This window comes from Eutrigla gurnardus, assembly GCF_963514095.1.
Source record: "Eutrigla gurnardus genome assembly, chromosome: 6".
Lineage (NCBI taxonomy): Eukaryota > Metazoa > Chordata > Actinopteri > Perciformes > Triglidae > Eutrigla > Eutrigla gurnardus.
This window is the reverse complement of record NC_139920.1, coordinates 17981047-17997843: the sequence shown is the minus strand read 5'-3', so window position 1 is coordinate 17997843 and position 16797 is coordinate 17981047. Positions and strand designations below refer to the sequence as shown.

General features: G+C 47.0%; 2 protein-coding genes across 6 annotated transcripts in view; one reads left to right on the top strand and one right to left on the bottom strand.

Annotated features, from left to right (window-relative positions):
- The window catches only part of prkaa2 (protein kinase, AMP-activated, alpha 2 catalytic subunit), a 456922-nt gene that overhangs the window by 27121 nt on the left and 413004 nt on the right, over window positions 1–16797 (top strand). The gene's annotated exons all lie outside the window — the stretch shown is intronic.
- The window catches only part of dab1a (DAB adaptor protein 1a), an 83924-nt gene continuing 67439 nt past the window's right edge, over window positions 313–16797 (bottom strand). For 2 of the 5 annotated variants that reach the window (XM_084012450.1, XM_084012449.1), the window contains exons 10-17: window positions 13075–13218; window positions 10972–11034; window positions 9801–9897; window positions 8667–9073; window positions 7018–7213; window positions 6784–6932; window positions 5474–5570; window positions 313–2255 (exon numbers count right to left, since the gene is read on the bottom strand). In XM_084012450.1, the coding sequence (XP_083868576.1) occupies window positions 5490–5570; window positions 6784–6932; window positions 7018–7213; window positions 8667–9073; window positions 9801–9897; window positions 10972–11034; window positions 13075–13218 (1137 nt within the window). In that variant the 3' untranslated portion in view covers window positions 313–2255; window positions 5474–5489. The remainder of the gene's footprint in view (window positions 2256–5473; window positions 5571–6783; window positions 6933–7017; window positions 7214–8666; window positions 9074–9800; window positions 9898–10971; window positions 11035–13074; window positions 13219–16797) is intronic. The other 3 variants (XM_084012452.1, XM_084012453.1, XM_084012451.1) reach the window with 2 other exon arrangements.

The window sequence follows — 16797 nt, the reverse complement described above, 5'->3', positions numbered from 1 at the left end:
CTTTAATAAATGAGGATTCAGCTCCGCTTTAAAAATCCTCAGGTGTGACATGAAATCAACAGTGTGGTAAAGTTGGCGAAGCGAAGAGGAAGAAGGCCAGAGTCGTCGTTTTGTAGTTGCTGATGAAGTTTACATTACAGCCTTCCCGTGTAGCAGGATGACTTGGACTCATTGGGGGCACACACACACACACACACACACACACACACACACACACACACACACACACACACACACACACACACACACACACACACACACACACACACACACACACACACACACACACAGACCACGACAGAGACACAGCGGTCATTTGGGATGTGTTTATTTGTAACAGTAATACATGGTGGAATACGTAAATCAAGAGAGAACCAAAAGAAAAAAAATCATCTAAAAACCCACTGTAGAATGTCATATTCATAAAGATAAAAAATAAGGTGTTTAATTTACATTAAGAAACTGTTAGCTGAGGTAAAGTTAAAATAGGCCTAGAAATGTTATGCACTCAAACGGCGACGTTCCCCCCCGCTCGCTTTTTTTATTCCACTCACTTTGCTTGTCTTCTAGTTGTCAAAGTTTTAATATCATCAATCATAGTCCAAAAAAAACAAACAAAAAATAAAAAGAGTTCTCGAGTGACAATGGGGGACTCTGGCCATAAAATAGGGAGTCATTAGCATCGCAGTTGATGTAGCAGAGGTGGCGGTCACCTGACGGACGGCAGCATCGCCGTCTTAAAGACGATTCTGGAGGGACGGATGGGCGACACACTGCAGGTTTGAGGTGCTGCGGACATAATGATAATCATAATATGTGAGGCGGCGGGACTCGATGGGACCAAAAGGGGTTTTAACGTGTGCGGCCGGAACCAGGATTAGTAAGCGAGGTTAAGACAACATCCATGCACAAGGTCAAATTCAGGCGGAAAAAAACTAAAACGGGGCGAGCGAGGAAAAAAAAAACGAAGAAAAGGGAGAAACACGTGTTGGTATTGCTCGGGGTTAAGGGGGTCGAAGCGTTTGCATAACTGAAGCCTTCCTATTTTATGGCGCAGAAGTCCGAGACAAAAATGGTTTGTAGTTATTTACAAAATGAATTTGGCAAACCAACGATCAGACGCCTTAGAGCCATGGTGACTCTATAACTCCTATAGAGCTGACCCCAGCGGCTTTGATTGACTTATAAAATAAAAATTCAATTTTTCAATTTCTTCTTCTTCTTCTCTTTTTTTGTGTTTTTTTGTTGTTTTTAAATTGATATTGTACAAAAGCTATAGAGAATGAACAAGTTCGATCACAGAATCTGTTTCGACTTGCAACACCTCCCCCCCCTCTCTCTCGGGGGTCCGATCCTCGGCGCGTCCGGCCCTCTGGCCTCCGTGGGAGTCTGTCCGCCAGGAGAGGCGTTTGGCAAATCACTGTGTGTGTGTGTGTGTGTGTTTTAGAGAGGGTGAGAGATGACTGTGTGTGTGTGTATGCAGTAAGTGTGTATTTGGTGTGTGAGTAGCTCCCGGAGAGTCTGTTTCTGCATAGTGATCCAGCAGACACTCACAAGAATGGGGGAGACGCCGCCCAAACTCAACCAACCAACCAACCGACCAATCAGAAGCAGCGATCCCAGTGACGGGCCATCCCTGATAGGCTCGCTAAGAGTCCAGCTCCTCCTGTGGGATCTCCGTCGCTGCAGATTCTGTCTGTTTTAAAACCAAAGAGGGTCCCTCGGATCCCGTGAGCGTGTTCGTGTTGGTTGTGTGTGTGTGTGTGTGTGTCGGAGACGGGGAGGCACTGCTTGATTCAGCCCCTCCTCGGCAGCACGGACACGGGAGGCAGAGGGGGAGGGAAGGGGTGTGAGGGCGAAGACGGAGAGGGAGGGAAGGTGGGAGAGAGACAGGGAGAGAGGGGGGGGAGTCCGTAAGGCTGGGTGTGAGTCGCCACAGGGAGGAAGAGTGGAGAACTGGATCTGTCTCTCTGTGATTGATATCCCTCCTGCCTGGAGTGGATGACCAAGAGGAGGAGGACTGAGGGAACGTGGAGCCTCCTCCTGGGAGGTTGTTAGCCGGAGGAGGAGAGACTGACACACACTCTCACACTCACACACACACACACACACACACACACACACACACACACACACACACACACACCAGGCGGGGTTCTCCTCCTGTTCTCTCAGTGCTGGTCAGGTCCGTCTTCCTGTGTGTCTCTTTATTTCTTCCCTTTGTTGATCTGGGCGTAGAGAGGGTCCTTCCCCTTCTGTGCACGAGAGAGAAAACCATCAGACAGCTTTTACTCATGAACAAACCTGACTGGACTTGTACGTGTGTTTGCTCATCTGATTGCTGTGTGATTCAATAAAAGGGAGGATTCCAGTGCACCGCAAGTATCACCTACAAGCCCCGACAAGTCGGCGAGGCTCTGTTGGCTGCAGTGCCTAATGCGGCCACCGGGTGGCAGTGGCACGCCGCTTTGGAGGGAGAGACGTCTAATCGTTTTCTGCTCTTGGCTCAATCAGAGCTCTCAGTGAAAAACCTTTTTCTTCTCCATAATGTGTGTGACATCGGGCCCTCACATGCATATTGTCTCCAAGTCCGGACTCCCCTCCTGGACCAGTATGAATCAGAGGTTTTGGAAGACCAGTTATGAGTCCGTATTTCTCGGTGGATGATGGAACACCCTTTGCAGCCGGAGCACCGACGCCTGCTGCAGTCGCTCACACCAGGCCCCGTTATTATCGTACACATAATTACAGCCAGCCATTCAATCCACCACGCAGACAGCTTGATTGGAGACTACTGGCCCATTATGGTCTGGAGGGCTTCTCTCGCTGTGCGGAGGGTTTGGGGTCTACTGGGAGCTGCTGCCTGAGGACAAGGGACCCGACGCTCAGAGGGGGACCGGGATCTCTGCCGCCCTCCAATCCAATTAAACGATGTGAAGTAAAAGAGTGGAGCGGGACGTCCTTTCAACTGTGAGGTTGGTAGTTCAATCCCTGACTGTACATGTCAGAGAGCGAGTCGCCGAACCCCAATTTGCTGCTCGGGGTTAAATGCAGAGGTCAGAGGTCAAATCTCATGTACGCCCCCGTATAAGGGGAAATGCTTTAGCCGAGGGCTCTGGGATGTAACTGAGGGGCCGGCCAGCGCACCGACAGTCAGCAGAAAGCATCTGCCAGCAGCCCGGAGAGAGGTGACGAAGAGGCTGAGACCAACAGTGACAGCCAGCGCACACAGCTCTGAGCTCCATGCACCGCGGCCCGCCGGTGTCACCCTGCATCATCCAGCCGCTGCTGCCAAGCATCAGCTCCACCAAAACCCAGAGGGGTGGGGGGACGGGTCTGGGGCGGAGGCGTGAGCAATGTGCTGGCGTAGCGTCGGCCTGAGGGCCCAAAATATCTGGCCTGGCTGGTCCACGTGTGGACATGGGTGTGCGTGAGCGGCCCGCCTGGGGGGAAGGGGGGCCATGTGAGATTGCTCAGTGAACTGTGGAAGCACGGCATTCGCTGGACATGATGAGATCACCTCAGAAAAAAATCATCCTCCCACTAGCTAGAACACATGTCTGTCTGAGTGGGGGGGGAGACAGGCGGTCACAGCCGGCGGCAGCACACACACACATTTTTGGCTCCAATACGAGCGCAGGTGGCCACAGCATCGATCACAGGTGTGTTTGTCTGGAGAGTTACTGCGCCTCTTGCTCAGGTGTGTGTGTGTGTGTTTGTTAGCGGAGTTAAACACCATATGGGAGTCGCGTCCTTGGACCAGGACCAAAGCAGTCCACCTACAACAGAGGGACAGCTCGCCGCTTGCGGCCACAATAGTCTTCTGCAAACCCGTCGCTTGAGGCCCACATCCACCGAGGACCGTGGCCGACGGGGGGGGGGGCTGCTCAGCCTCCCCTCCCGGGGTGGGGAAGGCTTCTTGGGTTTTAATTAACAGCAATTATGGCGGGGCAGTCATTAATCTTGGCAGCCCAGTATTAGCTGATGAAAGTGAAACCATTACATTTATCCCTGTGTGAGCGCCAGCAGCCATCATTAAGGAGGTGTGAGGTGGGGGACATGTCTCACTCTCTTGTCTTGAAAAGAAACGTCCGGCCTACGCAGGTCGTGTACAGCTTTCCTGTCCTGATGACATCATCGGTTCCCTGAGCGCTGATAGCAGCTGCTTGTTTTCATCATCTAACTTACATCAAAAGGAAATGACAGCACACATGACTTATATATTAAGTTAAACATCCGAGATCAGCATATTGCCTTCGACAAATCCCACACGACATCCTGCTCACTGAGGTGCACAGCTTCTGATTGGCTGTCACACGCTATTGGCTTTTCTTAGTGGGACGGGTGCTATTTAGGGACCCGGGGCCAGATTTACAGCACTGGGGGACACGTCACACAGTCGGGGACACAATGAGGACACGGAGCATTGCGGTCCAGGTGGTCACGCGTGATGAGCCGTTACACTTTGTTTCAAAAACTTAAAACACACATGACGCCACATCATAATATATATATATATATATATACACACACACACACATATATATACAGTATATATATGGATACTTACACATCTCCAGGTGAGGCTACGACACAAATGACCACCACACAAAAACGAAACGCAAGCAAAATACTCAGACATGCGCCACCACACACAGGACGACCCACTCAGACTCATCTTCCTGTGAGCATGCAGGTGACGTTCAGGTGACGGAGGAATGGGCAGTAATATTCATTCTATTCTGCTTTTTCATCATTATCATTATATCACACCCACTGCTGCTGTTTCTTTTAGCGGTGATCATGTTGTCATCACTGTGACTTCTTACTCTTACCAGTGGCTATTACTGTTATTACATGTATCATTTCTGTCGTATGGATTGACGATGTTGTTGTTTATTCTGTACTCTACTGTATCTATTGTGTCCAACCTGGTAGAGCATCCTCCTCTGAGGTTTCCTCCTTTTTCCTGTTAAAGGTTTTTTTTAGGGAGGTTTTCCTCTCAGGCAAATTTGTGGCTGAATAAATAAAACTGAAATGAGATCTTTGGATCTTTGGAACCAATAAGGACGCTACTAAGAAGATGTGCTGGATTTTATCGCCTCAATAACACCTGTTTATGAGTTGTTGGGCATTCGTGTGAGTTTTCACAGTCGGGAACAAATTATTCAGATTATCCCAACAGCGCATGAATGCAGCACAAACATAACGTGTTTACAAACAATCTAAAACAAGTCAATCTTTTATCGGTACTGTACCGGCCTACTTTGATCCCCTGGGGTAAAACATTGAGGCCAAAGACTCAACCAAAGGAGGAACAGATGGGAAGGAAGAGGTAAAAGATGCAGCATACGGAGAGAGATGAGTCTGATGAATGGGAGGTACAACAGCCAACCAGAAGACCAGATAAGGGCAGGAGGGAGGTGAAGGGGGAGGAGTTAGTGGGGCAGGAAGGAGAGGGACTGATACCTACCCTGCCCTGCTGCTATCTAGCTCCCAGCCTCTGGACTGGCCTGGTCTGGGCTGGGCTCTGCTGTCTCACTGGGGCAGGGCGACCCAGAACCACACGCCTAAAGGGGGGAGGAAAAGTTGACGGAGGAGGGGGGAGGAAATAAGGGGAAGTGGAAAGTAGAAAGAAGAATAAATGTGAAAGGAGGATTGCAGGATCGGTAAGAAGCTACAAGAGTAAACAGGAAGCAGAAGAGGAAAGGTGTCGGTACTCTACAGGAGAAATAAGGACACTTGGAGAGGACTCACAGTCCATGCAGCCTCTTCACACACACACACACACACACACACACACACACACACACACACACACACACACACACACACACACACACACACACACTCATGTCGTCCATTAATGAAAGCCTTTAATCTATTCGACGCGCTGCATGTTTTTTCCCCCCAGAAAAGCCTCTTCACACCTCACAGAGAGCGGGACGCCGTTTTCGTTTCCTGTCTGTAACCTTTTCACTGCACTCACTCACTCACTCCTCCGGGTCGAGTTAAAGCTTCGCCGTGTTATTCGGGCCTGGTGACATTTTCAGAAGTGTGAAAGTTTTTTTCCCCTTCAATAATAGCCGGATTGGAGGCATAAAACGAATGTGAGGGGAGCATGAAAGAAAAGAGAGAGAGAGAGATAGAGAGAGAGAGACAGAGAGTGAGAGAGAGAGGGAGAGAGAGAGAGAAATGTCAGAGAGAGAAGTAAGAAAAGTCTTGAAGGTCACTCCTTCTACGAGGGCTTTGGTCAAAGGCAAAGGGAGGTTCTCCTCTTTATCTCCTCATCTTACCCTAACTTCTCCCTCTCAGGTTGAGGGGCCGGCTGCTAAAATAAATATTAATTGCCCCCCTGAAGAAGAATCGGGGTATAACTCCTCCTCTATTTCACCAGATGAGCGCGTCCACGTAGAAGTAGTGATGTATGAACGCTACCTGGCTGGTATTAATAACAGCTTAATGATGTCTCTGACAATCGCGCCGGCTAATTTAACGCGGTGTTGACCACGCACACGCATGCTGAACCACATACTTATCATTCTCACACACACACACACACACACACACACACACAACACACACACACACACTAAGGGACACGCCAGCATCGGCCCCCTAATCAGCCAGAGTGATTACCTGGCCCGCCAACGCCGCCACAAAGGCTATTTATCAGCAGATCGCAGCACGCTGCGCCGGTTACAGCAGCATAAGGAGTGAGTTATTAAAAGGCACACCTGACTCACTTCCACCGTCCTCACACACATGATTCTACACACTCACAGCATCTTCCTCGCCGCTGCGACTCGGGCTGCCCTCTGCTTCCCCGAACGAGTCGTCCGTAGGGGGGTCTGTGGCGTCCGTGGGGGGGTCACTGACGTGGGAGGCGGAGGACTTGGAGGGAGAGCTCTGCCTGGGAGCCGGAGTGGGAGCTGCAAGAGGGGAGGAAGACAAGGTGAGTCAGACATGGCTGCGGAATGAGAGCGTGGACCAACGCGAGCAGACGAAGGCTCTTACGTGAGTTGGTGGACGGCGTCGTGGAGGTGACCGGCGTCAGGTTCATTTGGGAAATGTCAAAGTCGTCACAGTCGTCCGTGTCCTGGGCCGTGCCCACGCGGCTGAAGTAAGAACTGAATGCCTCTGAGGTTCCTGTTAAGCCGGGCTGGTCGCCCTTCTTCGCTGGCATCGCCGGAGGCTTCGCCAGCTGGAAATCCTGAAGGAAGAGGCAAATAAAGGCAATGTCAATGCTTTATTTTTGGATAGGGACAGTGCACATTAATGAACATCGATAATTACATATCTCTGTAAATATGCCGGATTATAGCAAAGATGCTAATTTGCATCCGTAGTCCCTACTAAATAAATAGATAAAATACAAATAGAAGAGACAAGACACAGCGCAATACATTACATACTCAGAAGGACACCAGACTCAGAGGATATAACAATGAAATAAAAAGTAATGTGTAATTTGATTCAAGTCGAGTCAGTGGTCGCACTTTTGATTTGATTTAAGCCACTGTTTCAGTTGTCCTTTAAAAGAGGAATATGTGGGGCGTTCCCTTATTGTAGAGGGTAGACTATTCCAGATTTCCCCCCCCTACAACAGACAACACATTCTTCCCAAATGCAGTGCCCCTGTGGGGGATCTCATAGTCTCCTCTAACACAAGCCCTGGTGCTCATACCTTCCAGAGTCCTTTTCTTTATGAATTCATTCAGTGGTGGTGGAGCAAGACCATGGAGACTTTTATACACACAACAAGCAAATCTAAATGTTTTAAAATTATGGAAACTTAAAAAATTATGTTTTTTTAAGAGTCTTGCAGATGTGGTAGGAGAAGTCTTTAGGGCTCTTTTATAGAGAGAGTCTATTGGTTTGAGTGCTGTCGTACATGCCAGTGACCAGCTCGTTAAGCAGTAGTCTATATGTCAGAAGATCATACAATGTAAAAACATCAAAGCTGCACTGCTGGTTAATGAATTCCTAATCTGTTTGAAATTTGCCAGGTTGTATTTGACAGAGTTAGACACTTTTTTGATGTGTTTCCTGAATGAGAGTGTCGAGTCCAGAATAACTCCCAAGTATCTGAACTCGCTCACCAAAGCGAGCTCCTCCCCTCCCAGAAAGACACCAGAATGATCAGTATTTGGCGGCCTTTTAGCAAAATACATACAGACACAACATTTAAAGAAAGGCATGAATCAGTGAGCCAGCCCTGAACATGAGCCATTGCTGTCGTGAGTATTAGTCAGGAACCCGCCTTTAAACCTGGACAGGGACTTTAATACCGAAGGACTTTTTCAATCCCAGTCTTACTTGTTAGCAACTGACACGTGACATCTTCAACATTGATGAGTATAAGATAAAAGTTTAAATCTTTTCAGAAATGATGCATTGATAAACACATTGACTTCATGACGAAGGAAGCAAAAGTGTAAAAATAATGAAATAATGTGTGGGTTTTAGGACTAGGTATATTGCTATTGATAAATATATTATAAATTATATTAGAATAATATCAAATGAATAAAATACAAAACCTCAGGTGGCTCTTTGTCTACTCCTGTTGGTAATATTGTTAGAGGTCAGTATGTGTCAGCTATCTAATAAAGTCATATAATATAAAAAAAAAAAAAGAAAAAAAAAATCATCCTGCTCCTCACCTTGAACATCTCCTTGCCCATCTTCCTCGCCCTCTCCCCATGCTGCGGACTCGACGACGCCGAGGGGGAGGCGGCTGAAGCGCCGGCTCCGGCACACAAATGGCTGTCGCCGGCCGGAGTCACAGTCGCGACGGTGGCGAGGGTCTGGAACATGGCAGCAGGCAGAGTGCCCACGGGTTGGGCGGGGAGGTAGGCTGTGGGGGGGAAGGCTCCAGCCGCCATGGCAGCCCACTGCTGCTGGGTGGCAGGGAAGAGGTTGGCCTGGCCCCAAATGAGGGGCTGGCCGCCCGGCAGCACCTGGGCTACCGGACCCAGAGGAGACTGGACCCCGAAGGCCAGCGGCGTCTGGGCAGCGAATGCCTGCTGGGACCAGTGGCCGGGAGGGACCGCTCCCATCGTCACATAACCTAAGAGAGCAAGTTTGAGGGATGAGGGGGAAAAAAAGAAAACAGAGAAGGAAGCGATTAAAATACCCAGAGTGCATATGCTCACCGCTGGTTCTCAGACAAACACAGACGATAATAACCCATACATCACCAGAGAGCGCTGCCCTACTTCTACCTGCGGCTAATGTGGTGTCTCTCGATGGTCATGGCGAACTATCATAATTACCTCCAGAATGAGGGAGAGTCGTTAGGAAAAAGCCTGACACGCGCTCATTAAAATCACTCAAGCTCATCAGTGGAAGCTCGTTCTATCACACACTCGCTCGTCTCCCGTTTCCGGTCGCGTCATTACCTGCAGCCGGGGGAAATTGACATTTAACCCCGGGCCGCCTCCGCTGCACTGACGTGTGCAGCGAGGAGGAGAGTGAAAGGAGGAGGACGGCGTCTGATTCGCTGTGCATGCCAACGAGCCTTCGCCGCAATCATCCCAGCATGTTTTATTTCTTCGCTCCAACCAGCCACAGGTAAATCAGCGGCATCCGAGGCAGTGAGCTAATGATGCTTTTCATATTCAACACACAACCAAACACCACCGTTTCTCCTCTTTCCCCTCCCCTCACCTACATTTCAATTCTTCTTCTCTTGCCTCCCGACTCTCCTTCATCTCCCGTCTCCCCCCCGCTGCGCTTGTTTCCCCCTACGCTCGTAGCATGGTGGATTTAAGCCGAAGATGAAAACAAGGTCTCACCTGAGGGCACAGACGCAGGATTGAAGGGAGCGAACAGTTCTGTGGGAGGCTGCAGGATCTGCGACGGGTCGAGGGTGTTGGCTGGCGAGGCGGGGGTCTGTGCAGGTTTCAGGGTCAGAGGTCAGATTGAGGGAGAAAAACACACACATCATCGGAAATGCGGATTTTAATGATGTAAAATGTGTAGTAGGGATGGGCAGTAAACTGAACTATTCACCTCCACAGACGAGAAGAATATTATGATTTTTGTTAGTGGTTATGGTAATAAAACACACATCAGTACAATGTCGCTGCTCGCCAGGAAGAGAGCGGACACAGCTCTGGAGACGGATGAGTGGCTAGTTACCTCGATAGCTTGTTCGCAAATTAACTAGGTAGTTAGTTAGATTGGTTGCTAGTTAACTCGGTAACTAGTTAGCTCCATAGCTAGTTAGATTGATAGCTTGTTAGCTACTTAAATAGGTAGCTAGATCGATTGGTAGCTAGGTAGCTAGTTAACTTGATAGCTTGTTAGCTATTTAACTAGGTAGCTAGTTAGATTGGTTGCTAGTTAACTTGATAGCTAGTTAGCTAGTCAGCTCGCTAGGTAGCCTGTGCTTTCCCCAAACAGCAGGGAGTGGCATGGAAGGAACATCAGACTCATTGGCTGGGTAGCTAGTTAACGCGATAGCTAGTCAGCTCGGTACCTTGTTAGCTAGGTAGCCACTTAACTAGGTATCTAGTTAGATTGGTAGCTAGTTAACTTGATAGCTTGTTAGTTAGATTGGTAGTTGGGTAGCTAGTTAACTTGGTAGCTAGTTAGCTTGTCAGCTCAGTAGCTTGTTAGCTAGGTAGCCTGTGCTTTCCCCAAACAGCAGAAAGTGACATGGAAGGAACATCAGACTCAGCGCTACTGCTGGCCACCAGCCCGTTGTCGGGCTCATTTTCTGTAACCAGCATAGCCTCAAAGCATGGTGGAATCAACAAGCTAGGTAGCTAAGTTGCCGCTCATATGGCAATTCCAATGCTGTGAAGAGTGCTAAAGCTTTGTGTGTCTACGTCGCTCACACACGTCGGGGAGTGCCGCACACAAACCCACACAGCTTTTAAAACATTATTTTCTTTAAGAATTGAATGACTAATTAATGGTGAACCTCACGGCCCATCCCTAGTACGTAGGACAGCTACTCACCGATGGAGAGGTGATGTCAGGAGGCGTGGACATGTCTCCAAAAAGCTCTAACTGGTTGATATTCTGCGGACAAGAGAAAACTGCCGGTCAGGTACAATAACGACACTGTCACAGTGTCCTGGTCAGTTTGCATTCCAGTGCAACATGCAGCACACATGCAAAACGACGCTGCCGAGGTATGTAGGTATGTGGTACCTACCTGAACGCTGGGGCAGCAACACAGTGGGGGGCAACGGAGGGGTGAGGAGAGATGGGATAACGAGATGAAATGATTGATTACAATGACATACCTACCAAGAGTTATCAAAGGGGAGGGAAAAAAACATGAAGATCCTGATCCTTTCTATCAGCTGGACCCCCCCCCCCCCCCGCATCATTACTGCACCAGTCTTCCTCTGGACAAGTCATTATGGTAGCCTGTTGGGAAGCGCTATCAAAGACAGCAGCCTTTCTATTTGATCTGAATTTGTCCTCTTTCCTTTCATAGTCCCCCAATGATCCTCCTCTTTTGTATACCCTCCCCCACCCTCATTTTTTTTGTACATTCATATTATCTTTAGGCCTGTGGCAAGTGAAGGAACCTCTATTTTTAGCGGTAAAGGAATTTAAGCCTTGAATACATGGTCAGAGATTTGCATAAATCATGGATGCGGATAATTTCTTTTGAGATAATGAATGTTCTTAGAATATCTTCCGTCTCCGAGGTCACAAAGTTCTTTTCACATCTATCACAAAATGGATCTGTGAGCGCTGTGTTTTACAGTCTGGATGGAGAGTCTAACGCGGCAGATAAACATCAACTCAACCAGATGATAAGTGAGATGTATCCAAGATAGAAAAACGGACGATAACAAGGATGTCCACGGGATTAAATGCACATTAAAAAACACACTCCTGCACATGAAGTACAACACATTATTCCTTTAGTTACTGTGAGTCAACACCACAGAGGAAACCAGCCGCACTTCCTATACAAACACTACAGGACGTTTATAGACTATCTGTCCACACACCGTGAAGTCGCTCGACTCAATATTCCTCCCGTGCAGGTCAGCTCGCTATGATTATCGTCTTTCATCTTATGAATGCTTTATTCATGTATGGTGGGCAGCTGGACACTGCTCACCCCGCCGACCCCCACCACGTCCCTGACAGACGCTCCGACCTTAACGTCCACTCCGCCCTTAAAGGACCTCCGCTCTGCTGCTGGAGCCAGTTCTCCCTCTCCCACAAGTGTACACATGCAGTTGTGAATGCCCGGATGCTGCCGTACATACAGCACTCCACTTTACTCTCCGCCTCACTCTGGTTACTATGCAACGGCGAACGGCGCATGTTTTATTCATACACGACCGGGTTCAAGAGCCGGGGTGACCTAACGACTAGAGACAGAACAAAAGTGGTGTGGGACGGATGAGGACGGGGGACAGGAAATCATCAGAGGAGACGCCTGAAGACTCAGTTCATCATTTGTCATAAAAGTAACCTGTATCAGCAACCTTTGCCGACACAGCGCATTACAGCACTCAATCCAATGCAGGATGTACATTAAGTGTGTGCAACCTCTCAATAGCTTGAGATATGCTTAAGATATGCAAGGACAGTAGTTGGAGTTGCAGTAGTTAGTGGCCATATATACATGTACATGAATTCGGTGGAGAAACTACGGGCAACTACGGACACGTGTTGAAAACACCAACAGAACATGTAGGCATCTTCGTAAAAGCTGTCAATCAATTCTTAATACGTATCTGTAATATCGTATACGCGTATCTGAGACTTCACAACATGCACAAAGCAGCAATAGTGGTTATTTCAGCCACGACTGATGGAACATTGTCGAAGTCTACAGAGTTAAGCCCCGCCTCCTCTCTGGCACGTCTTGGGGAAGTGACGCAAATAAACAAAAATGATCACTACTCTCATTCGTGGTCTCTCTCAGTCTCGTTATGCTGAGTCAAGTCTGACACCTAGTGGTAAACTCAGTCTACCAGTCTGGTCCGGTGTTTGGCTTCGAATCGAACCGGTCTGAACAGTTTTAGTCCGAACCAAGTCTCAACCACAACAACAGGAGCGCTGTGCTTCTGCACACAAAGACCTTACCGTCTCCAGGTCCTGGTCTAAGTCTATCAGATCTGCTACTGCACACTGCTGCTGTTCAGTTGGCTCATGTTGGAGGTTCTGATCGTGAAGATGGTGATGAGGATGACGATGATGATGATGAGGAGGAGGGATGCTGTGTCCATTCTGCAATCACAACCTCAGTGTTAGATGGCAGGCGGAATGAAAATGTGCTCAAACACCAACACATTCGTTGTTTTTCACACACACATGAGAGACAGAAGAAAGAGGTGAAAAGAGGTCTGCAGGAAAACACACCCATGTTCATTCAGACACAGAGCGAAGCCCTTCCTGTCTCTGAGCCCAAGTGAAGACTTTAGCAGGTTTACAGATCATCCCTACCTTTAGTCTACACTACAGCACTGAGCTGGGCTTTAAACCGCCTTTGTGATTCTGTCAAGTCTGACAGGAACAGTAAGAGGAGCTGGATTAAGTGACATCCTGTGGGGAGTATGTTACATTGTCTCGGCTCTCCATCATAGTGAACCTCTCTCACTATTACAGGATCAGGCTGGTGTTTTGTTGACTTTCAATAAATTGGCAACAATTCTAATTAAAATGAAATCATCCCACTGCGTCTGTGCAGCCTACAGCTGATACAGGATCTGCCTTCATGCTAAAAACGCAGATCAGATTGTATTGAGTGTATTTGCATGTGTTTTTGCGCCCGTCACTGAAAAATCAAATGGCGCAAGCCAATGTTTTTCCAGCTGCAGCAGGATGAAGAACCTTCCTCGCCAGCGTTGGCACCGACACACGACGCCCAGATTGGTCTGGCAGAGAGAGAGCAGTCGCTTCGCTGCAATATTGCTGAGTGTATTCTGTTCTCTGGATGAGAGCATGAAGTATGGTCATCATTAGCTGATGCTGAAGAACAACAGCAGCTTGTCCAATACTAATCACTTCTGGAAATATTGGCCATTTTTCAACCCCGAACCGAACCGTTCATTTAAATCCAACTGGTGAAATGTAACTCATCCGTTTTTGGGGCATTTAAACGGACCTGACTGTCGTCCTCTCTTAAAGCTACAGCGCCGTCTTTCTCCGTCCGTCCTCCTGTCTCTCTTGCCATGCCAATTATCCTTCTGTGCCCATTATAGCCTCTCACCATCTCTCTGCCCGGCCCTTTATCTTTATCAGTACAGCCGCCACCTATCAATTAGCAATCTCCAGGGAAACAGTAATTACCTGTGCACATGTGTTCCGCATACAATTATCGCAGCCCCTTTAATTAACGCCACCTCGCTGATCCCCCGCTGTCTGACGGATCATGGTCGACAACACATACACACAACACAACCAGGCCGGTGGAGATTTTCTCTCCCTTTCGATCGTTTTCTCAGCCACTCATTTCAGAAAGCCACACTTAGGCTGGGTTAACAAGGATAACTTAATCTGAGATTTAGCAAAACTACATTTAAAATAAGTAGACCCAGATTATAGATCTCTATTGCAGAATTAGACTTCCATGCAATCACAGAGGGGGTGCCGCCTGATGGCCAGCAGAGAGAATGCAAGTTTAAGGCACTTCAGCTTCGGCTTCACTTTTCCGAACTTGGTTGCTACCTTAACGTTACCTATGACTCACAAATTTCTCCTTTGAGAAAAAGTTGTTGGCTGAGTTAATGACGCAATATGGCCAAATTATGGTAGAACAAAAAAAAACAAAAAAAAAACAGACAACAGCCCAGTAAAGAAAACACGTTCTAGTGTCTAGAGATAAAGAGGGAGAGACTGCCTCTTGTCTTCCTGTTCAACAGTTTCCTTGCTGAACTGGTATCTTGGGACAAATTTAGCAGCGGCATCATAAAACTCAATTAGGTCGAGTCTGTCCCTTAACTTTGTTCAAGGAACTTGATTATTTTTGCTCAATTTGTTAAAAAAAGAAGCTTTTAGTTAAATCTCCTGAAGTGTGAAGTTTTAACTTAATATTGGATCACAGTTCACTCAGTATTAGATTTCATTTGAGCTTTAGAGTCAAAGCTAAACTGACGTTTAAGAGAGCTTTGAATTGTCTTATTTTTAAGATAGCCAGCTTAAGTTTGGAGCATTTACATTTTATTTATAGTGTCCTATTCATAACAAAAGTTATCTTTGGATGCCTTTCGCATTGACCAGGACTAGAACACGCTCATGACCAACATTGATCATGCAACATGATTTAAAGATAAACTATTATTTAATCAGGTTTAAAAATGAGTCCTTGTTGGTGCAGCCCAGCCAGAGGGTGTAGTTTTATTATTTTATTTGATAATTCCTGATAAATTATACTTTCATTTGATATGGTGTATCATACTAATCCAGTGTTTGGACAGAGTTGACGTGTTGAGGTAATTTGCTGACCCCTGAGGCAGCGAGAGCTTCTGTTGATTTAACACACACTCTCAGTTCGTACCGGGTCAGTAGATTGAAATGGCCTTGTGTGTGTGTGTGTTTTATGGATTTCTCATCGTTTACGAAGGCGACAGAGTAAACAACAGAAGCGATTGCTTTGGACAGGAGGTCGCATTTCTGCCGCCGGTGCTATCATTTTGTCCCAGGTGCATCGGCGAGACCTCATCTAAGACTACTGTCCGCCGCTAATCCGTCTCCTGAGAGGACGGAGATGGACCGCCGCTGTCCACCGAGACAAACAGTAAATCCACCTGAAATAACAACGGTGGGATAAAAGCTGCTGCCTCTGCTCACTCGCCGCTCAGCAATGTCACAGCAGGAACCACCGCTGTGTTCACGGCACGACGACCGCGTAGGAAGAATGAGTGCTCATGCATCATATACACAAAGTATTTATAAACTCTCACATTTAGAGATTAGGTGGAAAACTGCAAAATCGAATCAGAAAAAAAGGATGTTTGTTTATGTTTAATAGTGAAAGGAGGAGTTTTGAAAAGGAAAATACATCAAATGGATTTAAAAATGTTTATTTAAAAATGATATTATTAATAATAATAATTGATAGGACTTATAAAGCGATTTTTAGTCAAAGAAGATTCACGTGAGAATCAATATAAATGTGATATTTGATTTTGAAACAGAGCTATGAACAATAGTGTGTAATATTCGTTTTTTTACTTGCTTTGGTTTGTCACAAAGGTGTTTGTAATGTAATGCATTTTTATTATATTTGTGTGTTGTATAATTTTTTAAATACAAGCCCTGTAAATAATATTATTGGCTAAATTCGTTAATAAGCTAAACCATAATTGAACTAATTCACTGTGTCGGTTACGTAGCTCCTTTGTTATCTGCTGACTTTCATTCACATCGTTCAGCAGCAGCTTTGCAGCCATTTTAGCATCAGTTCTTCCAACTAAATGCCAGACTGTAGTTGTTGTATAAGAAATGTTCTCCTTTAGGCTGCTCGAATACAATATAATGGAAAAGTCCTGCTGTGACATCACTTACTGTGGCGGAACATGCTGGAAAGATTCAACCCACAGAGAGAGAAGCAGTTTGTATATTCACCTTAGAACCACATTCAATTGTCTTCAAATGACAGTACAAGCTGTGAGCCACAAATTACATTCTTCAAGTTCTATGATCCCGGTTGTGTTCGGTCCCTCTGAAAGACTCAAATTTGCTTTATTTAAACCAGAATGGACGACGAGTCCAATTGGTTGCACAACAAGGGAGAAATATTGGATTTGTCCGCGTTCAGACACCTGCCAACACAAAGGCAATCCAAATAGCAGCATGTGTTGTGTT